The following is a 25,282-nucleotide window of genomic DNA, read 5'->3' on the forward strand; positions in this document are numbered from 1 at the left end:
TGAGTCCTGGCTGGGTCCAGCTCCTGGTCAGCGCCCACTTAGCTGGAGCACTGCCCACGTGAGGCAGACCGGAGCCTGGCGGAGGGAGGCTCATGAGGAGGGGCTCTCACTCCCCCTGCTCTCGCAAGGCCTGAGCAGAACGCCTCTTCTGAGTCTCAGTTAGAGTCCAGCGTGGGGCCGACCCTAGCCATGGGGGTTTGGGGACAGCAGGCAAGCTCCCAAAGCCATCTGCCAGTCCTTTCTCATCGGAGCCAGGGTCTCTGGAAGGCCTATCCTTGGGTTGATGGGGCAACCCCAAGCCTGACCTCGGCTGGGAGGACGTTGCCAGTATGTCCTCCTGTGGCCCCAGCCCTGGCCAGGGCTTACAGAAGCCCCAGCAGTCACAGCTTCTCTGGTCACCTGCCAGGAGGGGGGTCGGGGCCTGGCATCCAACTTCGGTGCCTCAGCGTCAGAGCCATCAGAGAACAGCTCCCCGGCCCGAGGCCTGCTGTGGGTCTTGTGTGCCCTAGCTGTGAGCAGCAGCACCTGTGCCTGCATGGCGGGGAGGTGTCTCCAAGGAGGGGGCCTCACCTACACCCTCAAGGGCGGAGCACCCCGAGCCCTGCGTCCTGGACGTGTTCACCGAGATGCTCTGGGAGAGGGATCACCCCGGTCAAGAAGGGAGTGAGCAGCACACAGGCTGAAGCCCAGAGGGCAGACCTGTGCTGGGGGCCTGGCAGGAGGCTCAGGCAGAGCCAGTCTGCAGCCGAGTCCAGACAGCTCCGCCCCTCATGCATGGCAGCCCTGGCTCTGGACCTTCCCATCCATGCCTGCGCAGGGGTGTAGCCTGCATAGCACCCCACAGCGCGTGTTGGCCTGATGGTTAAGTCACCCCTGCCCATGGGTATCCTGGGGGCCATGCGTAGGTCCAGTGGGATCATGAAGGTCAGGGGGCTTGGGAGAAAAAGCTCGGGCTTCCCCCAGGCATGGGGCTCCACTTCCTCGTCATTTGCCTGAGGGGGAAGCTGTGGGCTTCAGGCCCCTGCAATGCCTTCACAGGGGCCACCTGCTTTGGGGACCCCCATGCCATCCCCCAGCCAACCAGGAGCATGGCGCCTGCCCAGGTGGTGCCTCAGATTCTCCGTGTGGCGGAGTCAGGCGGGTGAGTTACAAGAAATATATATTTGGTCATTCAGGTGACTAAAATATCTTTCTCGTCTATATTTAGTTTTTGTCCACAGTTCCTGGCTCACAGCTCCCAAAACCATTGGAATTTCCTAGGTGTTGAATGGGATAAAAAGTGTCTTTTGTTATGTTAGTGAGGGCGACTTTGGACCCCTCCCAAGGGTGGGGGCTGGTTCAGAAGAACCAGCTCTGTTATCAGAGGGGTGGAACTTTTAGGCCCCATCCCTAACTTCCAAGGAGGGGCGGGCTCGGGGTTGAATCAGTGGCTAGTGACCAGTGGCTTAGTTAATTGCGACTGCGTAAGGAAGCCTCCATAAAACCCCAAAAGGACAGCTCATTGGTCCTTCTTTTTGGAGAGCTTCCACGTTGGGGAACCAGAAGCTTCCACATGCCACCATGTCAGGCCCCAAGCTCCACGAGGACAGAAGCCCCTTTGTTCGAGACCTCACCCTACGTCTCTCTTCACCTGGCCGTTGCTCCATATCCCTTGTAATAAATCGGTCATCCAGTGAGTAAACGGGTTTTCTTGAGTTCTCGGATCTGTTCTGGCAAATCGATTGAACCTGAGGAGGGGTGTTTGGAGCCTCCAGTTTGTGGCCTGTCGGTCAGAAGCACAGGTGGCAGCCTGGCCCCGCGGCTGGCGTGTGGAGTGGAGGCCGTCCCACGGGGCTGAGCCCTCAGCCTGTAGAGTCTGATGCTGGCTCCGGGTGGAGAGTGTCAGAGCTGAGTTCAGTTCCCGAACCCCTGCTGACATTGCAGAACCACACGTCGGGGTGAGGCAGCCTCCACACACACAGACATGTGTGCACTCGTGCTGGAAGCGGGTCCAGGGGCCTTTTGCAGGCAGCCTGCTGGTGTCCTGAAACTTGGCTGACCTTGTTAGTAAATCGAGGGAAGACTCATCCACCAGTCAGTCACTGTCGATGTTCTCGGGGAGGGGCCTGTTGAGGTCGTTCCTAAACCTAAACTCCTAAGACTTGTTTTCCTTCAGTTTTTCAACAACTTGGAATTTTGAAACGAGGATGGAAATTTCGTTTTTTTCCACTGTCTAATAACAATGTCCTTTCCATGTTGAAACGATGAGCTCCTTTCCTCCTCGCACGGACCTGTGCACGCAGATGAGCACCCTGTCCCCTCCGGGACCCACCTCCCCGCCTGGCCTGGCACCCCTCCTCTTGGTCCCTGGGGGTTTGTCAGGAATTCTGCCCCCCACCCCTCTGACCTCTGCCAGGCCGACTCCTCCCTATCCTTCAGGGGTCCTCAGATGTCCCCCTCAGACCCTGCCTGATCCTAGATCGGAATTGGGCTCCTGGCACTTGCTCATCTGGGTATTTCATGGCCACATTTCCAGTCCTTCCGGATGCTGCTGGAGGACAGCACTGTACTCGGTCTGCACACAGCAGGTGCTTCTGTGAAGGAGGAAAGCAGAGTCAGACTGGAAGGGGCTGGGGAGCCAGGAGAGGGTGCCAAGCCCCAGGGCAGAGAAGTGAGGTCCCGGCCCCACTGGTTGTGCCTTCCCCGGAGCTGCGTCTGCCTGCGCCATGGGTACCTCAGGTCTGGATCCTCAAGCTGAACGGGTCTTTCATGTACAACTGTCACCAAAGGCTGCAGGAACCTGGGAGGTACAGGGAGTGGTACCAGGCTCAGAGGGGCTAGTGACTCTCCCCAGGCCATGTGGTGGGGATGGTGGGGGTTGGGGGGTCTGGCAGATTCGGATGCTGGACCCGCCCCCTCCCTGTCACGTAGACGCCTCAGATCAGATGGGCAGGATGCGCAGAGCTCCGCACCCTCCCCCCTTGTTCCCATTACATTCCCACCCACTTACCGGGACAGATGTTTTGGGTCAGATAGCGCCTGTGTCTCCATGATGGCCCAGGAAGGGAGGGGCCTCAGCGCACAGTGCTACCGCTCTGTGGGGAAGGCCCAGGCCTGTGTCAGCACCAGGCAGCGATGGGCAGCCAGGGCCACCCACTTGGGTAGGGAGACTGCGTATGAACCTTGAGGCAGGATTTAGCCTGGCCGGAGGGGTGCCTGGGGACGGGCCTTGTGCTGTCGGGAGCCTGCTGAGAGGCCCTCTCCCCAGGTCCTGCGGCCCCTGGTCAGACAGCCCCCTCACCCCGGCCTGCTGCCCTTACTGGGCCTGCTGGCACCTCCATGCAGGAGTCTGCTTACCATCCTTTTGTTCTGACAGACCCCTCCCAACAGCAAGGGCCTGGCACCTGGCTACAGTGCCACCCTAGAGGGGCAGGGGGTGCCCTGCATGCTGGGGCCACATCACCACCACCCTCCAAATCCTGCCCATCTCTTGAGACCTCGAGTCTCAGAGGCCCTGGAAACAGGGTGGTCACGGGGGCCTGTGTGGAGCTGTGGGCTCCTGTGGCCCGAACACCCTGAGCACACTTGGGCCTCCGGCTGGGCCCTCATCCTCTAGGTGGGAGCTCCAGTGGGGCCTGGGAGCAGGACTATGTGGCAGGGGTGGGGCGGGATGGGGCAGGGCCACGGAGGCACGGGGTGGGGGGTTGCTCATGGCAGCCCTGCCTTTGCTGGGACACTCAGCCCTGGGAGTCAAGCCTGCCCCCCTTGCATGCTGCCGAGGGGTCTCCGCCCATCTGGCATCCCAGCAGGGGACAAGAGTGCCGCTAGGCCTCCACCCCAGCTTCGCACCTGCAGCAGTGTCATCAGCCATCTGCCCGGGAGGTGGGAGCTGAGCGGAGCTGTGCAGGGTCTTGCGCGACCAGAGGAGAGCCTGTCTGGGAGGCCGCCCTGTGTCCCACCCCAAGGTACCGCCTGGGTCGGGCCAAAGTCCGGGGCTCTGGCTCTGTCCCCTCCCCTTGACGGATACCCCAGGGAGGCCATGTCATGCTTCAGTCCACTGCTGGTGCATCCTCGCTGTGCATCTGGGTCCGCTTTCTTTATGCGCATCACCCTGATTCTTAACTGACTCACTGTACTTCAAGGGTTTCAGTGAATTGTAAGCTGCATTCACAGCTTCTTTAAAAATACCACTGCTTCTGGCTGTGGTTTGGCAAGTGCTCAGCAGGTGGCTGGGGCCAGCCTAGCCAGGCAACATGTTTATGTGCCTTCCGGGGGCTGTGGCTCAGCATCTTCATCAGGCAGGTTCAGTCTGGGTTCAAGTGGCTGGGCTCCAACCCCCACACCGCCACCAGCCAGCTCTGTGACCAGGTTTGCTAGTTAACCTCTCTGGGCCTCGGTTTCCTCATCTGTGAAATGGGAATATTTCCTTCCTCCAGGGTGTCTGTGAGTGTCCAGGATGACCAGGGGAAAGCACTGAGGGTTCACGGAGTTAGTTAGTTCAGTTATTGTTGAGCCCCTGATACTCAGGCCCCACCCCAGCCCGGGCTGGCCCTCTAGTCATGCCCAAGTCGTTAGTGTGTTGGCCTTGAATAGATGGATTAGGTTCAGAGACCAAAATAGGGCAGCAGTTTATTTGTCTCCCTTTGAAAAGGAACCCAGCCTAGGCAGTCCAGGCTGGTGGTGCAGCCACAGAAGGCATCAGGAATCCAGCTCTTTCTCTTGTCCTACTGTCCCCAGAAAGCAGGGCCTCTGCCTCACGGTCCAAGATGACTGCTGACGCGGCAGTTACATCCACATTTCAGCCAGCAAGAGGAGAACAGGCAGAAGAAGGTGTCTCTAAGGACATCCTGATGGCCAGACTTAGTCACACGGCTACACCTGGCTGTAAAACGTTTCCTGGGCTTCTTCCTCCTCAGGGACTTCCACGCTGTTTCCTAAGCGTGTGGAGTCACCTGGGGGCCCACATGAGAGCTGCTTCCTGTGTCTGGACTCTCTGCCCACTGGGTGAGCCAAGGAGACCCTCCCTGCGTTGCTGCAGGGGGGCAGGGCAGGGAGCAGAGCTGAGACCAGCCAGGCACCAGCCAGCCAGCCCTGCCGTGGCCCACGTGTACACTCCCCTTGCTGGAGGAGCATGGCAGGGCGTGTGGGTCAGGGCCTTGAAGCTCCAGCCCTGCCCAAGGGCTTGGTGCACCAGGAGATAGGCCTCAACAGACCCAGCTCCAAGCACAACTCACCCTTCAGAGGCTGGGTGGCAGCCATTCGCCTCTCTGGGTGTCAGCCACCCTCTCTCTATCCAGGACGATCATGCAGACCTCACAGGTCACCGTGTGATCAGTGAGGGGCCACAGGCTTGGTCAGACTCCACCTCCCCAGAGCTTCCGTGCTGGTGTCGGGCCAGGTTTGTGTCAGCTTCAGGCTCTACCTGCCCTGGGAGTCCGGAGGCACAGGGGGCTCTGGGAGGAGGGGCAGGAGCTGCCACACCCGTGGGCACACAGCACCTGACCAGTGACACGGGGCTGCTCTCCCAACCCAGGTGTTTGGAAGCAGAGTCAGTGAGCTTGCAGCTGCCCTGCGGACACATGGCCCAGGAGGGGGACAGCCTTACGCCAGCACTTTCTTCACTGTAGTTGGAGAGGGGCTCTGAGCCTGCTGCTGCCAGCTCAGCACGTGATCATCTGGCCTCCTCCTGCAGGTGCTGGGGAGGGCTGCTCCCACAGCACGGGGTCTGGTGCAGGAGGGGAGTGGCGCCAAGCCAGTGGACAGGTTCCCTCTGCCAGGTGCTGGTTCCCCCCTGTGCTGCCGGGAACTGGTCTGCTTCCTCCCACTGCCAGTGCCCAGCTCAGCGGAGGCCCCGCCTCTCCCTTCTCTTGGCTTCCTCGCTCTTCTGCCTGCACCACTCACTCAGCCAGGCTCTCTTTGTGATGCACAGGAGGGTCCTGGTTCCTGGAGGGGAGGTGACACAGCGACAGCCAGCCGGACCCTGGCCCTGGGAGCTGTGCCTGCAGGCCCCTTCCTGTCACAGGAAGGAGGAGGCGGCGGCCAGTCCCAGACACAGGCATTCAGCTGCTTCCCCCTCACGGTGGGAATCGGAGCTAAAATCAGACTTCGGTTCTTTTCTAAGGCACTAAATCCGCCATCTGGATTCTGTGCTGGGTGGTTTTACCACGTGAACCTCGTTCCCCAGAGCTGACCTGACCCACATGCAGCGCTTTCCAAGGCCACAGGGCCAGCGGGCACAGCAGGACCAGGCTGCTGGGCGCTGCCAGGCCAGGGGCTTTGGGGACCCCCAGCGCCTGGCCTGGGTAGGCAGCAGGCAGCGCTGATGAGGGCTCCTGGCTTGGCCACCCCTGAGGGCGTCGTCTCCTTGCTGCGAGGTGGACCCAGGCCTTGGGGAGGGGCTGGCTCCCTCACCTGTGATGCTCCAGGGCCCACCTCGGGTGGGACAGCAGTCAGAGCCAGGCTTGGGAGCCCTCGTGCAGAGGCTGGCACGGTCTGCTCCCGCCCTCCTGAGCATCTGGGCCAGCTTCTCCGTGTCCTCCCTCTGATCTCCTGGACACCTCTCAGAGGGCATTTTAAGAAACTGATCTGGATCCTGGCTTCAGGGTGTGGCCTTTGTCCTCATGACCCTGAGAGACCAGAGTACGCAGCTGGGGTGCATGGGGCTCGGGTACCCCTCACAGGGCTTCCCTTGCCACCCGGGGACCCCCAGAGCCCGTCCTAGGGGAAACAGTGGCAGTGCATTCTCACTGCCCTGAAGCCAGTTCTCAATGGTTCTTGTGACCCAGGGTATTAATTTTCTTCCAGTGACTGCATATCTGAAGTAATGCAACAGTGTTTACTTAAAAAAAACAAAACAGACTTTGTAATTCTGATTCTGAGTAACAGTGTCCTCACTAGCAATTAGAGAGCTACAGCTCTGTTCGCACTGGTAGAAAAATCCGCCTTGGTTTCTGCATCTGAGTGTAAGACTTGTGAGCTACACCATTGTTCACGAAACCCCTGCCCTGGGAGCCTGCAGTTCAGGAAAGAGGTGAGGGGGCGGCCCGGCCAGGGACAGGAGGTGAGGGTTCAGGGCGCCCCTTGAAGATGCTAGCCAGGTGGGATTTTTGTCTTGGAGGACAAATAAACACAGAGCTTGCAAAGCCACCCCTTTCTGATGGCTTCTTTCTACCCCAGCACCCCATTCCAGGCAACAGGAGTGTTTTATAACCTCTATTACCTTATTTCAGTTATTTAAATAACGTGTGCTCATTGCAGGCAATACAGAAAAACATAAAGAAGAAATCTTAAAACCACTCATTTGGGCATATGGGATTCACTGAACTTCCAACTTATCTGTAAGTTTGAAACATTTTGTAGTAAAATGTTGGGGAAGATCCATAATTTCACCCCCTGAGACAGCCGTTTAGTAGTAGATTCTGCCCTGGGTGGTGGTGCCAGCGCAGTCATCACCTGGTGGTCGGCACGGGCACTTCCCCACTTTCCCACGTGCTGGGTCTTGTAAGCATCCCTGCCCTTGGCTGCAGGACAGTCTGCCATGTGTCTGCGGTCCACCACCTCTGTTGTTTGCCCGTCTACCTGGGGGAGCTGACACTACACCAACACCTGTGGGGGCTTTGCCACATCGCAGCCCTTCCCTTCGGGGCAGATTCCTTCCTGGAAGTGGCATTACCCTGCTAGCCCTCACCAAGCCACAGAATTGTGCTCCCACCAGCTCTGGGCTTCCCGTGGGCCTGAGCCACGTCTAGAGTCTTATTTCTGATCGGAGTCCTGGGCTCCAGAAGGAGGATCAGGTGTGGCTGGATTCAGCATGGGATTTGGGTCAAACCCACACTCTCAGGGCAGAGAAGGGAAAATGAAACCTCCTCCGTGGCCAGGGGAGGGGTGACGGGCAGGTGCTCATGGTGCAAATGCCGGCTTCACAGAGTAAATGCCTGCTCTGGCCCTGGATCAGTCCCCTTGCCTCTGCGAGCCCAGTTTCCATATCACTGTTAAAGTTAGAGTGACAGAGGCCACCTCCCGGTCAGGACTGTGGGCTATGACTTGCTTGTGAGCACGGCCACCTCCCCGTCCCGCCCTGGAGCAGAGCCGGCCTCCGCCCTGCCCGGCCTCCTCTCCGCCATCGGCCCCTGTACCTGCAGGCTTTTCCTCTCGGCTGTGTGTTGTCAGGGGAGCGGGCTCCCGGGCCTGTGCCAGAGCTGGCCGATCTCGGACAGCAGTTTGGACCCAGGAACGACAGTCCTTGCTGCCAGGATCTTGTGTGACCACCAGCATGCTGAACCGGTGCGCAGAAGTGTCAGCGTTCGACAGAGCACAAGTAACCACAGGAACGTGCACCATCAGGTGTGGCTGTGGCCATGCGGACTGGAGTCACTTCACAGCATGACATTTCTTTGAAGTCCCATGTTTTATCTTTGAAATTCATATGAATTTTGCACTCCGCCATTACCCAGCCGACCCTGTTTTCCTGTAGAATGACAAGGCCTTTCTGGGTCTGGCCTGCCTCGCCATGAGCCCCCCGCCCAGTCACATCCCCAGCATCTCCCAGAAGCCGCCCGCCCGCCCCACCTGGAAGTGGCGCCCCTCCCAGGCCTTCCACCTGCCCGTTGTCCTTGTGGGTCCCAGCCCATCCGGCCCAGAGCTCTTGGAAACTGCATAACTGAGCTCTGTCCCACCTCTGAGCCTGGGGCTCGTCCTCTGAGGGGAGCCATGCCTGCCCTGGGCTGTGCCCGCATGCTGGGAGCCTGCGGGCACTGCCCCCTCATGTCCTTTGCCAGCATTAATGGAGTACCTTGGGGTCTTCGAGTGCCTGGGCAGGGACCACTGGCTTCCCCCTCCCTCCCTCACCCCGTTTCCCTCCACCTGAACACAGTCAGTCCTGCTGTAGATCCCCCTGTTCCCGGTGACAGCCCCCCGGCCCACTGTGTTCCGTGGCTGGCTGCAGAGATGGAGGCAGAGGGACTGAGAACAAGACGCCCACTCCCTGTGCTCCTTGGCCCAGTACCAGATGGGCTGCACAGGCCCCGCGTGACTAGCCAAAGTTAGCCACCCCCTGGCTATGTGGGCACTGGGCACACTCCTGTGGCCCCCCCGGCATGCCGCGGGGAAGTGGAGGAGCTGTCGTGGCAGTCTCTCCTTGCCTCTGCGGCCCTGGACCACATGGGCTGTCTCGGCTCTTAGCAAGGCACTGTGCTGGCTGGAGTACGTGGGCCTGCCTTCCGAGAGCTCCCAGTCTGCTGGGGCAGGACAAAGACCCTGAGGATGGCGTGTGGTGGCTGCACAGATGGATGTGCACACAGCTGCAGGGGGGATGCCTCTGGGGGGACCTCCCACCACTTCCTGCAACCACCAGGCATGCAGGGCGCTGACTGGATAGATGGTGGCGAGCAGCCAGTGGTGCTGGCAGCTTCAGTGGAGGAGATGTGGACAGGGCTTTCTCGTCCTCCCTCTGGTCCCATGTGAGCCCCGCTCCCCATCCACCGGCAGGACAGTCTGGGCTGGGACATGCTCTCGGCAGTTTGTGGGGCCTGTCCCAGTGCAGAGCAGGCAGTAGTGCGCCACAGAGACCTGCCTGGAAGCTGGGGTTTCGTGGGTACCCACAGGCCAGGATGTGGTTTAGGGCTGTGCTCTCAGAAGGTGCCAAAAGCTTGCTACCCTGAAAGAGCATAATTTGCCAGCCAAATCACTAAACAGTGTCTCTGACCCCTGTGTTGGGATTGGCAGCCGAGAGGGAAGCCCTGGGGTTGGGGCACCCCCTCGGCCCTCTTGGATGGGAAGCCAGCCACCATCCGGATGCTCCAGCTTGGGAGGAGCTGTGGTTCCTTCCCAGGGTGGCCACAGAGCAGCTGGCTCATTAACGTGCTGTTAGTTCACAAGCCACAGGCCAGCCCCGGCTGACCCAGAAACTGGCCATCCCCACTGCCCCCAAACATGGTGCCCACGCGGGGCGCTCCTCCACCCCTCTGTGGACCCTCTCCCTACTCACTGGGGAGGCATTAGCATGTAGGAAGCCAGAGGGAGAGTGGCAGTCTCCAAGAAAGAGCTGGAGACTCCTGGAGGTGGCAGCACCAGAGGTGGGAGGTGGCATCGCAGGCAGAGGGAGCATTGGAGCAAGGGAGAGGGAGCAGGAGCAAGGGAGAGGGAGCGGGAGCGGGGGAGAGGGAGCCGGGAGCGGGGGAGAGGGAGCAAAGGAGAGGGAGCGGGAGCAGAGGGAGAGGGAGCGGGAGCGAGGGAGAAGGAGCAGTGCGCTTGGGGACCCGAGGCTCCTGATTCGGCACGAATGCCAGTTGCCTTGCAAGGCCAGCTGGGGCCCCTCAGGCTGCCCTCGAGAATCTTGGCTTTGTTAATAAAACTTCTTTAAAAACTGTTTCCCTTTTGGGGCTGGCCCCGTGGCCGAGTGGTTAAGTTCGCGCGCTCCGCTGCAGGCGGCCCAGTGTTTCCTTGGTTCGAATCCTGGGCGCGGACATGACACTGCTCATCAAACCACGCTGAGGCAGCATCCCACATGCCACAACTAGAAGGACCCACATCGAAGAATATACAACTATGTACCGGGGGGCTTTGGGGAGAAAAAGGAAAAAAAAAATAAAATCTTTAAAAAAAAAAAACAAACTGTTTCCCTTTTACAGGCTGCTTGAGACTTACAAAATGTACATAAGAAATAAAGCATAAAAATAAATACCTGTGGGGGGCGGGCCCGGTGGCATAGTGGTTAGGTTCGTGCACTCTGCTTTGGTGGCCCAAGGTTCACAGGTTCAGATCCTGGGTGCGGACCTAGCACTGCTCGTCAGGCCATGCTGTGGTGGCGTCCCACGCGAAATAGAGGAAGATTGGCACAGATGTGAGCTCAGTGACAATCTTCCTCACCAAAAAACATACCTACCTACCTACCCCCACGCCACCCCTCACTGCCTGCCTTAAGAACGAGGACATGGTCAGTGCCTGGGAGCCACCAGGAGCTGGTGCCGTCCCCAGCCTCCCCTGCCCCAGAACATACAGGGCTAACCTCTGGCTCGGATGTTCGTGTGTGTCACCTCATCACCTTTTTATTCTTAAATAACTTAAATATATATGTATATATCAGTAAATAGCATTTTTCTTAGTTTTGTTTATTTTTGGAAACCTGATAAGCAGTATCATTTTACTCTATTACCTTTTCTTACTTTGCTTTTTTTCTGCAACGTCTTGTTTTGCCCAGCATCAGCTTACCCGAGTCATCATGAGTAGCTGTGGCCTGTTCGTTTTTGTTGCTGAACAGTGTCGCCTTGGAAGAACATAGCACCGTTTGCGTACACGTGCCACTGTGGTGGACGTTGGGGGCTGTCACCAGCAGTGCAGCTGCCGATAGCCTTGTCCATCTCCTGTGCGCACGGACAAGATTTCCCTGGGATGTGTGCCCAGGAGAGGAGTCGGGGGTCTCAGGGAGAGCGCATGCACCCTCAGCTTTCCAGCAGAGACTCCATACCATCTCTCCCCCGTTCACGTCCCGTAAGCAGTTGCTGAAAGTTGGCCTTGTCCCACTTCTGTTTGGCCGCTCTGGTAGATGCCCCATTGTGGCTTCTGTGCCATTTCCTCAGTGATTAACCAGTGATTAAGCCAGTTTCCTCATTGTTTTCTTCTACTTTTGTTTTTTTTAGTCAAAATAATTTATACAGGTGCTTAAAGACGAATAGTTCCAAGAAGCTCATGATAAAAACCAACAGATCTGCTTTTCCTTTCCAGCCTCCCCGAAAAACCACTTGTGGCTGTTTTCAATATTCTTCGTGTATTTACTTGCATATTTCTAGATAACTTATAGCGCTATTTCTTGATTTGTCGTTTCGAACATGGTCTTTTGACTTTCTGTTTCAGCAGATGGAGACTGAGTGATCTTATGCCCTCACGCATCCTTCATACCCCACCCGCCCTCCAAGGAGAGTTAAAGGTCACTTCTTATTAACCCCCTCATCACTGTGTGCATTCCGATGTCCCTGAAACTATCGCTCACTTCTGAGCCGAGCCGTTTACTTCCTTTTCTTTTTTATGTAACTGTTTTTCTTGGAGTTAATGATCATTCTGTTTTTTCACTTGCTTTGTTTTCTGTGTTCATAGACTTAATTTTTTCCAAGTAATTCCAGAGATCTACCATGTGCCTGCTGTTTGGTTTTTCTCCACACGTGCTCTATTGTGTCAGGGGATCTGTTCATGCCCCTTTTTTCCTGGAACCCCTGTGCCTCTGCCCCCGGGAGGCACAGCCGACATCCTGGACTTCTCTCCTGGGTTAGCTCCTGGCTCCTGCACGTTTTTTTTCTTGTTTACTAAATGACGTGCGTACTCCAGTATCTTCCTAAAGCAAGATTCATGGAAAATAAATTTCCTAAGGCTTTGCATGTCTGAAAATGTCTCTGCTCTCCTCTCACACTTGGTCGGTAGTTCAGCTGAGCATGACATCTACTTGGTCGTTTTTCCCCAGCATTGTGAAGCCGTTGCTCTTTGAGTTCTAGCATCTGGTGTTACAGAGAGTTGAGTCCTGCTCTGAAAACCGACCCTCTTTGTGTATTCTGGTTTTTTCTGTCCAGATGCTTCATGCCGTATTCATTTGCTGGGCTCTTGGCGAGCCATTTCACTCCAAGTGATTATGTACTCCAATTCTTGTTTCTTTCATCGTCTTCTCCCTGTTTCCTTTCTCCCCTCTTTCTGGAAACCTCATTGGTTAGCACTTGGACTACGTGGAGGGACAGATCCTGCTGGAGAGTAATAGGCAGAAAGCCCCCACTTTGTGGGGGACACCACACGTCGCAGAGACCCTCCAGGCTCCTAGGGTGGGGCTGGGCAGGGATGAGATCAGCCTGGGGCAGCTGTCTGGGCACCTGAGGCCCGGGGCTGGGGACCGCTGTGAGTGTACAGACTGTTGTGTGGCCCCTGCCCAGTGGCTCAGATCTCTGAGTCATAAGAACACGTGTCCTGCAGGGAGCTGCCTGGGTGGAAGTTCCAGCATCTGAGGGGTCTTCTGCCCCCTGCCACATGCTGCCCTCTGCTCACTTCTGATCAATGCCCTTGCTCCCCCTTTCGGCAGACACTAAACCAGAGCATAAACAGCCTTGTCTCTGGTGATGTGTATAATGGGCCCAAGAAGGCAGAGCAAGGAGATGGCAGTCGGGGCTTCTGGGCAAAGGATGGCCAGAGCGCAGGCCTGTGGCCGGAGGTGCCTGCTGTGTTGTGTTGACGGAGCGAATAGGGGCTAGGGCGGACGAGATAAGTGGAGGTGAGGCTCGGGTGCACAAGCTCCCCAGGAAGCCGACAGACATGGCTGTGTGTGCCTGCAGGGGCTCCCGTGCCCTCCAGGCAGGTGCAGGCTGGGAGCTGGGCAGTGGCCTGGGGCTGCTGGCCCCACCAGCAGGTTCCAGAGTCTGCCCAGGCCCTTTGTCTTCACCACAGGCCGTGTCTAGGGGACAGCATCGGGGACCCAGGGCATGGTGATGTCCTGTGGCCCGCCCTAACACCCCTCCCAGTCACCCCAGCCACAGCGAGCCCCTGCTCCTGTCCAGCCAGGCCAGCATCCAGAGATGCAGCAAGGAGAAGGCCAGTCAGCACCCAGGCGCTCAGTCGGCTCCTCTGGCTCCACCAGAGAGCGCCAGCAGGAAACTCCAAGGACCAGAAGGCTCGTGTGCTCTCCTGGAGCCTGCCAGATACAGACCTCAGTGCAGACCACACCCTTAGTGACCCCTCCATGGGACCCCAGGCCTTCACACGCCGGGAACTCTAACAGTTAGAGTCAGTCCAGTGATCTGAGCAGGCACAGGGCAATCCTCACTATGGGGCTTCAGGTCAGCCAGCATGGACTCTGGCCTGCCTCATACCTTGCTGTGTGATGCTGGGCAAATCACATAGCCTCTCCGGGCTATAAGCAGAGGAAGCTGGAAGACAGGTGGCCCTGTCCCTTGGGCCTCCCAGGTCCTGGCCGTAGGTCACTGGGTGACCTTTACGTCTCTGAGTTGACATCTATGCAACGGGAATGACTCATGGCCAAGGGCTTCTGCGAGTCCACACCTTGCCTCCCCAGGGTCCACAGGCACAGAAGTCGGGGGTTAGTGACCCTGTCCCCCTCTCTGCAATGCCCAGGGTTCTGTGAGGGTCTGGGGGCAGCCGCTGCTCCCCGGACGCAGTGTGTTCTCGCCCTCAGAGCTCACGTTTGGGGCTGGGTGGAGCTCCGCAAGGCCTAGGCTGGGCTGGCAGACAAACTTCTCTGTCAGTTGACACATCCCACTCTGGTTTTCCATGCCCAGGAGAAGCTGCCACACCAGCCCATTTCCATGTGGAGGTCGGGCCCCGGACTGGGGAGGTCCAGGGAGGTCCCTGTGGGGTCTGGGGGCAGGACGCGGGCCCCAGCTGAGCGCGGCGCACACAGCCGCCTGCGTGGGTGGCGTTTGCTCGTGCGCGTGTTCCTAGGCGTGTCCTTGTGTCTGTTTCGCTGTGTCTGCCTGTCTGTCTGGGCCCCTTCAGAAGCAGTGTCGTGGTCGGGTTCACAGAGGTCTTACTCTTGGTCTCTAGAAGGTGGGCCCCTGGGTGAACTGACCTCCCTCATCCCGGCCACACTAAGGGCTTTCTCACCACCAAACAGGGCTCTGCAGAGAGGAGCCTGACCACCCGCCCACCCCAGCACGGAAGCCCCCGGGGGCCTCCAGGTGGCCGCCTCACCTCTCGGGCCTTGTCTCCTCCCCTGGGGGCTGAAGTGCTGTGTGAGGTGACCGCCCTGAGGCGCCTTCTGTCTTAGACCTTCTGACCCTCTCAGCCTTGTGCCCAGGGAGTCACCAGGGCTCTGCTCAGCACTCACACAGGGGCCAGCTCCTGCACACCCTCTCCCAACCCCAGGCTGAGATGAGAGGTCCCTGTGACAGAGGCCCCAGAGGCAGCATGAGCCTTCCCTGTGAGGTGGCACTGGCTAAGGTCTAGAGGACGAGCCAAAGTCAGCGATGAAGTAGAGGGAAGAGGACACACCCTGTGCAAAGGTCCTGGGGTATCTCTTGCAGGAGCCAGCAAGAGGGCCAAGAGGAGGTCACAGGGGGCTGGGAGGGCACGACAGGACTTTGTTCTTCTATCAAAGGCAGCAACAACCACTGAAGCCTGTACCCTAGGAGCTGCGGGTTCGGATTTGCGCTGGAGGGCCCCCCGCACCTAAGGGACTGGAACACAAGCTGCCTGCAGAGGCCAGGAGCAAGTGGTCCCTGCTTGGGCTTGGGGACACGTAGGGAGGATGCTTCCCGAGCAGACGGGGACCCGTCAGCCTCACGCCTGGCCTGGCCCAGGCAGCATCTGGGCAGGGGAGCCATGACCTGAGGCAGAGAGAACAGACAGCAGGACTCGGGCTGTTGGGGTGGTTGCAGGGCGTGGGGCAGGGGGCCGGGAGTCGGATGCCCGTCCTGCTCTCTACTGCTTGCTGAGAAGGAGGCTCACTGCCCACCCTTCAGGGCCTGCAGCTCCTGGGGGGCCCTCTCCCCACCGTCTGCAGAGCCCCTCAGCGGTGGCGCTTGGGTCCGCCGTGCCCTGTCCCCAGAGGCATGGTGCCAGCCCGTGGGGGCCACGGGGAGCGCCGGGTGTCTCATCCTCAGGCTGTGCACAGCAGGACCAGCCTTGCCATCCACCCCAGGGGTCCGGCTGCCCCACCTGCTGTGCCCAGGCCCTGCTGGGGGCCCCAGTGCCCGGAGCAAGTACTTCAGAGCGACTGCCCCTGCGGTTTTCTGGATGTGCCCCTGCAGGCTGGGGTTGCCTCCTACGTACCTGCCACCTTTGCTCTCACCGGTTAACATGGCTGCCCCCCAGGGCCCCTTACCCCCTGGGAGGTGTGGTCAGAGCCAGGCTCTGCCAGCAGACCCCTCAAGCTGCTTTGTGCCCCGCAGGTCTCCTAGAGGCCAGGCTGAGGGGTGGGGGGTGAGTTGGGTGTGCTTGTCGGGACCTAACGAGGGGGCCGTGTGGGTGCACTTTCATGTTGCCGTCTTGGGGGGTGCTGTGGGGCAGGGCCCTCCTGGGTCTTCTCCCCCAAAGAGTGGTATGTGGGGCCCAGTGGGCCCCTGCTGCCCAATCTAAAGGACATTCTAGGCTGCCCACCCCAGGCCCTGGTTCTCTGTGGCAGGGCCCACCCCACCATTCACTGGGAGCTGGCTGTGCCAGCCCCGAAGGAGGGGCCCCCAAGAATAACTGAAAACCCCCTGGGGTCCACCCACCCTCAACAGGCCTGTCACAGCCACGTGGCCCGAGGTGTCCTGGTGCCATCAGGCCAGTCATCATAGTGTGCCCTGCAGGGACCTGAATCATCCTGGGCGCCTGTCACCCCGAGGGGTCCCCACTCACCAGCGCACTGCGGGCCTCCTCAAGTGCCCCCTCCCCAGTGCACACGCTCCCTCACACGCAGTGCAGGCCTCCTCGAGTCCCCTCTCCCCGGTGTAGACGCTCCCTCACGTGCAGTGTTGGGGAGGTGCTGTCTTGAGTGATGCCTGACTACATGTGGTTGGGACAGTTCCAGGAGACAACATAAATTATGCCTCGTGGCCCACCGAGGGGTCCTGAGCTCGCTGGTCTATGCGCACCCCTCCCACAGTGGACCTCCCTGGGAGGGTGGGGTGGAGTTTGCCCTGTGCGAGCTCTGCCTGACACCCGGGACTGTGAGTGGCCCCTGGGCAGAACTGAGCCTGCCCCTGTGAACAGCTCTTTAAACCACTGGTTCCCAGTGGCATGGGCTCTGGGGCCACCCCGCTCCACCCCTGAGCCGGGGTAAAGTCGGGTTGTCCCTCCTGAGGCGCAAGCAGTCAGGAGGGCCTGCCTGGCGCTCAAGGGAAGCCCCTAGAGGAGGCCGTGGGTCAGAGTTCCGGAGGGTGCCCAAGATGGCCAGTGCCGGCCACTGTGGTGGTCACACTTGGCAGCTGTGGTGGCGGCTGGGTTTCTCATTCAGAAGTGGCCATTTTGAGAACTAAACACAATGGTTGGTATCAGAGGTGAAGTTGCTTGTCTGGGGTCCGTGGGGTCTAGCCCCTTCCCTCCTCCACCCCACAGCAGGCCCAGCCCCCTCGCGCCCTTGCCTCACCCCTCCCTGTCTCGTTGCAGGAAGTTCTACTATATCACCCTGCTGCGTGACCCCGTGTCCCGCTACCTGAGCGAGTGGCGGCACGTGCAGCGAGGGGCCACGTGGAAGACGTCGCTGCACATGTGTGACGGGCGCACGCCCACGCCCGAGGAGCTGCCACCCTGCTACGAGGGCACAGACTGGTCGGGCTGCACGCTGCAGGAGTTCATGGACTGCCCCTACAACCTGGCCAACAACCGCCAGGTGCGCATGCTGGCCGACCTGAGCCTCGTGGGCTGCTACAACCTGTCCTTCATCCCCGAGAACAAGCGCGCCCAGCTGCTGCTGGAGAGCGCCAAGAAGAACCTGCGCGGCATGGCCTTCTTTGGCCTGACGGAGTTCCAGCGCAAGACGCAGTACCTGTTCGAGCGGACGTTCAACCTCAAGTTCATCCGGCCCTTCATGCAGTACAACAGCACGCGGGCGGGCGGCGTGGAGGTGGACGAGGGCACCATCCGGCGCATCGAGGAGCTCAACGACCTGGACATGCAGCTCTACGACTACGCCAAGGACCTCTTCCAGCAGCGCTACCAGTACAAGCGGCAGCTGGAGCGCAGGGAGCAGCGCCTCAGGAGCCGCGAGGAGCGCCTGCTGCACCGCGCCAAGGAGGCGCTGCCCCGCGAGGACGCCGAGGAGGCCGGTCGCGTGCCCACTGAGGACTACATGAGCCACATCATTGAGAAGTGGTAGTGGCGGCCGGCCGAGGGGCGGGAGTTGGGGGGGAATCAGCCGGACAGACCGACGCCCCTGGGCCCACCCAGACTTACGGGGAGAGGCGCAAATTGGCGCCCCAGAAGGTAGCTGTGTCCTGAAGGCAGACGAGGGTGTGGGGCAGCGGTGGGCCGGTGTGGGTTCCCACTGTCTCCCAGGCCCGGATCTGGGAAGTCAACCTGTGCAGCCCACTGGTCAGGGGAAGTGTGCCTGAGGGCCGCCCCAGTGAGGTCCGCGCAGGCGCCTGCCCACTCCCCCGGCCCTGCTCACTCTGCACAGTCAAGGATTGGAGACAGGAAGGGGACAGTGGAGTGGAGTGGGTACTGGGCTGTTGGGCCGGGAGCACATCCCATGCCCTCTGTGCACACACCCACTCCCCCCACAGGCCAGTAGGGAATGAGACCAGCTCCCAGCATCTGCCCCAGGCCCAGGCCATCCCAGCAGCCCCTGGCCTCTGGTGGCCCCATTGCCCCAGGGCCTACGTGAAGCCCCTCCCTGGGAATACGGGCAGCCCTTTGAGGTCTCGTCAGGAATGGAGCCCCCAGTGTACCCATCTTCACAGTCAGGGACCCCCATTTCTGAAGCCAAGAAGATCTAGTCCAGCCCCTTGGGAAGCCCACCCCCATCTCCAGCCCAAGGTCAAAACCCACTTTCTGGCTTCATGCTTTGGGTCAGGAGATTAAAGCACACCTCCTGGGACCCCTCACCCCATTTCCCACAGTCCGCAGACTGAGGAGGACTGTGGGGAGGTGGGCCCCACACGGCGCTGCCCCCTTTCATGAGCAGAGTACATCCCAGGCGTGGGAAGGCTGTGGCCACCTGTGTCTGAGCAGCCCCCAGCTGGCCTCCGGGGGTGACCACCCAGCCAGGCCAGCTCAGACAGGAAGGGGAATGGGAACCGAGAGCAGCCCCTGCCCCGTTCTCCTTTCTGACCCTCTGGGATGAGTGAGCGGACTGCCCCCAGCCCCAGCCCATCAGTTGGACGTTATTCCAGGCTCCCACCCACTGTGCCACAGCCCCCATACGAAGTATAGTCCAGCCCCTGTCAGCTGGACCCCAGCAGATGGCAGCTGCTACCCGTAAGCCATACCTGGAGCCAGGGCAGTTCTGGGTGGCCAGGAGGGGGCCCTGGGATTCCAGATTCTCAGCTAGGGTGCAAGCTCCCTGGTCCCCCTGCCCCGGCTCTCCCTGCGTCCTCCCTGCCCCCCCACCGGTCAGGCCCTGCTCCCGGCAGCCCCACAGGTTAGAGAAGCCATGTCCCACAGCCGTTGTAGATGCTCGTCGTGCACCGTCCCTCCTGTGCTCAAGCGGGCCGGGCCAGTGTCCCCTCGACTTGCCCCCCTGCGTGAGGCCCACACTTGGGTTCTGGGGCGCTGAGTGCGAGCCCCACACTTGAGGTGGATGGGCGCCCCGGCTCCAACAGAGGAAGCACACATGCCCGGAGGCTGCAGGCTGGACTCAAGGAGGGCGGGGAGCACCATGGGCCCCCTGGCGAGGCGCCGGCGGGGACAGCAGTCTCCTGGGAGATCCCGCCAGGGGTTCCATGCCCCGCGTGCCGCTCAGCCACCCCAGCAGTCCCACCACAGAGTGAAGGCCTGGGAGCAGGGAGCCTTAAATAGCGCAGGGAAAGCTAAAGTGTTGAAGGAGGGGGCTGCCCAGCAGGAAGCAGCTTTAGTCTCTGCTCCTCTGACATAAGGGCCCCGCCTTTGACCTTCCTGCTGGCCACTTCTGTAGTCCAAGGGCAGAGTGGTCGGCAGGCCCTAGCGGGCACCCTGCCAGCCCAGCCCAGGACCACCCCTCGAGTGGGCACGTCACGCTGAGGAGGTGAGGTGACTGAGTGGTTCTTTAAGGGGAGTGAAGGTCGGTGGGGGTGTCTGGGCCCTGAGGCTCATCGTTTGGGGTGCGTGTGCTCCAGGGAGGAGGCCAGGACGCGTGTGCGAGAGCCCCATGGCCTTACACAAGCATGCGAGGTGCCAGGAGCTCGCTGTGGCCTCCTGTCAGGAGCTGGCTGACTCCAGGGCGTGAGTGAAAGCCCAGCGCTGTTCTGCCTGAGCCCCTGGGCAGCCGGCCAGCAGCCTGGCTCAGGACCGCCCTCACGTGGGCCTGAGTGTCGGATCTGTTCTGTACATATTGGAATGTGTTAACTTATGGCCCGTTGTCCCACTTCACGCGGAAACACGGGTCTCTCCTTGGTTTCTTTGCTGCATCTGGAAAGCTCTCTGCCTCAGGCCAGCACCCAGGCGGAGATGCCCAGAGACAGGCCCTGGCTGGCAGAGCCCCCAGCCCCCGAGTCTCCAGGCCAGCTCTTCCCACTGACGGTTCCTGGGCCTGCGGCATCTCCTCGACCCTACGCGGGGCCCCCAGGCTCCTCCCGGGGTTGAGAGGACAGACGCCAGCGCAGCGCGTGACCGCTTGTTCCCCACACAGGCCTGCGCCCTCTGCTGGAGGAGGGGCCGGGGACGGCCGACTGCCCGAGCAACGAGTCTGTGAACTTTTTGGGAACTGGAAGTGTTTATCTTGAACCCAGGAGCGTTTAAAGCTTTATTTATTTATAGCTTCTTATTAAAAAAAAAAGTGTTGAGAAGAAATCTTTTGGTTATTCATACAAAAAAATGATGATGGGAAAGCAAGTCATAATCATCTAATTGTTTTTGTCTAGGTCAAGAATGAATGTTAGCAGATGAAATAAACCCTGAAAAGGAGCATCGTGTGCTGTGGTCTGTGGTGGTTAAGGCAGCGTCCACCTGGCGCAGCCTGGCCGGGACCTTCCGGTCTGGCCTCCACAGTGAGCGTCTGTGAGCACGGGATGGGCACAGGCGGCCTGTGAGGCGGGGCTGACCTGCTTCTCCGCTGAGGAATGCCTGCTGGAAGTAGGAGAGGTGACTGTCTGCGCACAGAATCATTTGGTAGTCGTGAGCGACGTGCTTGGACAGATGAGCCCAGCGTCAGGCCCGCAGAGGGAAGTGCGCCACATGCTGCCTTCCCGGCACCCTCTCCCTCAGCTTCAGGTGACAGGTGGGCAGCACAGCCCACGGACACTCATGAGTCTCAGGCTAGGTTAACCTGGATTAACCTCCTGTCGCATGTTAGCCTGTGCTCCCGCTGTCTCTGTACACACGCACACGCGTGCGCTGACATACGTGCACGCATACACACCCACTGACACGCGGACATGTGCACGTTGTTCAGAAACAGCTGAAAATGAGCTGCAGTCCTGGAAGACTTCTAAGTACTGTAGCCTGTACCTCTAAGAATGACATTCTGCTGCAAAACCCAACCCCGTTATGTCCCCAAATTTAACATAAATGCAATAATATTAGGGGATACACAGGCCACATCCACATTTTCCCGTTGTCTTCAGAATGTCTGTGCTCCGCCCGCGGCCCACTGTGGCCTCTCTATCCCCATGTCTCCTTTAGCAAGCAGAGCCACCCCGCCTTCTCCGTCTGTCTGAGTATTGACATTTTAGCATAGGCCGGTTGTCTCTTAGAAGGTCTGCATGTGTCTGATTGTTTCCTCTGATCAGATGCGGTTAAACGTTTGGGGTGCAAATTCCCCCACGTGAGGTGATTCTGGTCACTAGCACTGATGGACTTCAGTTCTCTGTCCCAGGGGACGAGAGAGCCCTTGCTCAATTTCTGCCTCCTCCTGTGACCACAGGGCTGATAAAAGCAGTCAGCTCCTTGCTTTTTCTTCTCGGAAATGGATCTGTCGTGCTCAGAGGTGGGGCTGGCTGCCTCCAGGGGCCCTAGTGTGCCGAACCCTGCACTTCTTTCTGCAGGGGTCCTGGGGAGACTCAGCAGGCTGAGCTAGTCCCAGTGACTGTCACACGCAAGACTAACAAAGCCACATTGGAGCCAAGACCTCAAGGGCTGAGGGGTCTCCTTTTCCTCCCCCTTCCCAGAATGTGTACCTGGATGGTCCTGCCTCATGCTGTCCCAGCCATGTGGGAGACAGGATAGGATGGAGGTGCAAGGTGGCTGAGCCTCCGCTCCACACAACCCCCCTACCCCAGCTGCCTGCAAAGAGGAGAACAGGAGCCACCGAGGGAGCAAGCGAATGAAGGGCAGACCAGAGCCCAGGAGACTGGGCACAGGCAGGACTCACAGCAGCCCCAGGGGCAAAGGTGGCCGCTGCCGTCACTGGAGCTTCCCCTCCTGCGTGGGAGAGTCAGTGGGAGGCAGACACGGCTGCCCCTTAAAGCCCCAGCCCTCAGATCCAAGGAGGGAGAGCGTTATCGACCCTCTTGAGTGTGGGGGAGCGTTGCTCTTCAGTAATGAGGCAGATTCGAGAGGGAGGAGCCCCGGTGTGGAAAGACCTGTGCAGGCCACGCCCCGGCCCCCCTGGACATTGCATCCAGCCGCCAGCCTGGCTCTTCCCCAGGAAGGCGGGATGGAAGTGTCCTCCTCTCCATGACGGCTCCAGTCAGCTCTGCAGGGCCCATGTGACCGGATGGAAGGCAGTCGATCCTGAAAACACCTCCCCCTGAGGGGCTTCCCATCTGCCCACTGCTTTTCCGAGTTGAAGGCCACTTTCCAGTCTTCCTGAGCCCTAGTCCCTACCTGGCCCCTCAGCCCCCTCTCTGCACTCACTGTAGTGCCCGCTGTGTGGGCCCAGCCGGCAGCCCCGTCCGCCCCATGGTCCCTGCCTTCCAGCGCTGCTGGGCAAGCCTGCATCTGACCTGGTTCCTCTGGGCTCTGGCTTCAGACAGGCACCTCCCTGCTTTCCTTGTCCCCTCTTCACACCCACTGCTGCTGCGGCAGCTTCCTGGGGTAGGCCTGCCACCTCCACCCCCTGCATCCTCCCCTCATGCAAGCCCTCCGGGCAGCTGTCCTCACACAGCAGTCTGGGCACAGTTCCACGGCCCTTCTTGAGGGCAAGTAGTCCCAACTCACCCCGCCTGGGCACCGTTCCCTTTGCAGTGACCCAGAGAGGATCCTGTCCTCTGGCCCGCATGCTGCCAGTCCAGAGCAGTGGGCTCCCTGGGAACCGGTGGGCAGCCCCAAGAGGATGGGAGCCCACAGTCCCCTCCTGGGAGCATGCACCTGGTCTCGGAGACCTCCAAGACTAGGAGGACGCCAGTTGTGTTGATGTCGTGGGGACCCTTTGCCTGACACCTGTTTCTGGCTGACCAGGCCCCCTCCCCACAGGCTTCTGCCCTACTATATGAGGTGGGCACCCAACCCCGCTGAGACAGGTGCTGTGGGAGCCTGGTCTTGGCTCCCCTCCTTGCTGCAGCAAGAGAAGCCTTTCAGGAACACAGCTTTGCTGTCAGACAGGGGTCTGGGCTCCGACTGGACCACTGACCCACTGCCTTCTCTGTGAGGTGGGGGCTGCCGTCAGGGTCCACCTGCTTCTGGAGGACAGGAGCCAGGCCCAGGCGGGGCACACTACATGCTACATCTTCATGTCTGTCTCCAACCCTGACCGCGAACAAGCACAGAGCGCTGACCCTGCCCACGACCCACTCAGTCACAACCACTGCGCTGCCCACCGTGGAGCACAGCCAGGTGGGCCCAGCCCCTCCTGTGGGCACACCTAAGGACTGTCCCTCTCTTTTTCCTTTCTTGTCTTGCTCAGCCACAGCCTCTGGCTTCAGAGAGGACCTGGGCTCCTGGCAGGCCCAGAGGAGGGGTCTGAATTGACAGGGCACTGCCCAGACTTGCCCCCAAACGTGCCCTCTGTAAGGAAACTGCTCACTCCCTGACTCCCCGTCCCCATTCCCCAAGCGTGATTTGCTTTTCAATTTGTTCAAGTTCGTAGTCTCTCCTAGATAGAACCAGTGTTGGGATCCCCCGTCCTCTGCTTCCCCTCCTCTCTGGGTGGCATCGGGGCCCAGGGGACACTCCTATCCCCCGGTGATGGGTGACAGGGTGCTCACAAAGCCCCCCTCTGCTGTCCCCTGCTGCCTTGTCAAGAAGGCCACCAGGCCCCGGCCAGGGTGGCCAGCCTCCATCCTCGCCGGCTCCCCTGCAGTCCGTCCAGGGCAGTGGGAGCTCAGGGGCACCCTCTTGGCTTCAGTGAGCCCCAGAAAGCCCCCCGGGGACCAGGCTGCCCTTCTGATGCTCTGCTGACAGCCCGCATCTCAGCTCTCCTGGCCCTGCCACCCCTCTCTCAGCGCCTCCCCGTGCCCCCGGGACCCCCCCCACCGCAGGCAGGTGCGGGGTTCCCGCCCACCAGCCATGGGACGCCGGCTATCCGTGGGAAGTCGCCACACCGCCATTTCCATGGCGCTGCCGCTGACCCGGCCTGCAAACAGCCGACCCCAAGGGCCCAGCAGCTGGGCGGTCCCTGCGCTTCCCCTCAGGCCCGGCCCTCCATAGGCCGTGAGCAGCAGCGTGGGGACCCACGTGCTCCCCTTCGCGGGGAGCTGACGGCCTGGCAGAGCACTGGTGCAGCGCCCGTGCCCCCGAGGGCCTGGCCGGAGGTTCCTGCCCGGCAGCGGTGCCAGCCGAGCTCCCCGTGGCCCCTGGGGCTGTCAGGAGGGCTGTCGGGAGGGTCTCCAGGGCCTGGCCGGGGCCTCTGCCGTCGGCACGGGGCACTCCACGTGGGAGGGGATTGTCCCCTCCAAATACAGCTCAGGCTCAGAGTAGAGCCTGCCTGTCGTCCCTTGGTATTTATCGCCTCCTTTGATATTATCGCCTCCTTTGTCAGCAATGGAACCTCCAAGTATCAGTGGGAGCACAGCCAGCCAGGGTCAAGACTACGCTTCCCAGCTCCTCACAGTGAGAGATGGCCAAACCATTCAACTCTGGCCAAGAATGCAAGAGAAGATGACACTTGCAGCTTTGGGAGACATCCTAAAAGGGAAGCAGTGGGCCCTTCTTACCTAATGGCTAGAATGGGGATGTGATGGCTGGAGGTCAAGCAGCCTTATTGCACCATGAAGTAGAAGCCTTGTGTCGAGGATGGGAGAGCAATAAGGTAGGTCTCTGATGACTATGGAACCACCCTACCAGCTTTCGGCCTCCTACCCCAAGACTTTATCCATGTAAGAGAGAAATACACATGTACTTTGTTTAAGCTGCTGCTGCTTGGAGTTTCTGTCTCTCTCAACTACACCTAATCCTAATAATGATGGACACGTGACATGGCCACTAAAGATGGCGTTCCTGCAAAGGAAACACAGCTGGAGCCCAGTGACAACCTCCATTCCACCACCTGCTAGGGACGTGCCGCTTGAAGACTGGCCGCCTGCGGCTCCTGGCTTCATACGTGCAGACCTGCTGCCGTGCAGAGTGGGAGCGAGGGCCTTCCTCCTGTCTACCCTTGGTGCCTTTGGAATTTTGAAATGAGTGAATGAATTACCTATTTGAAACATGGAGGGCTGAAAATAACAAAAGTGAAATTCAAGAGTGATCTTCTCAGCTGTCACAGCACAGGGAGAAGGTGGGACTCAGGCTGGAGGAATGAGGGGACCTCAGCTTTCTCTGTACCATGTTACGTGTTATAGTTAGAAAACAGGCAAATAAAGGAATAATAACTGTCCCTTGTGGG

The 25,282-nt window shown here is 59.8% G+C and overlaps 1 protein-coding gene across 1 annotated transcript in view; it reads left to right on the top strand.

Moving 5' to 3' along the window:
- The window catches only part of HS6ST1 (heparan sulfate 6-O-sulfotransferase 1), a 45,916-nt gene extending 25,428 nt beyond the window's left edge, over positions 1-20,488 (top strand). The window contains exon 2 of the mRNA XM_046657998.1: positions 17,056-20,488. Within this exon, the coding sequence (XP_046513954.1) occupies positions 17,056-17,764 (709 nt within the window). The 3' untranslated portion in view covers positions 17,765-20,488. The remainder of the gene's footprint in view (positions 1-17,055) is intronic.
- The last annotated feature ends 4,794 nt before the right edge of the window (positions 20,489-25,282 follow it).

This window comes from Equus quagga, chromosome 4 (genome assembly GCF_021613505.1).
Source record: "Equus quagga isolate Etosha38 chromosome 4, UCLA_HA_Equagga_1.0, whole genome shotgun sequence".
Classification (NCBI taxonomy): domain Eukaryota; kingdom Metazoa; phylum Chordata; class Mammalia; order Perissodactyla; family Equidae; genus Equus; species Equus quagga.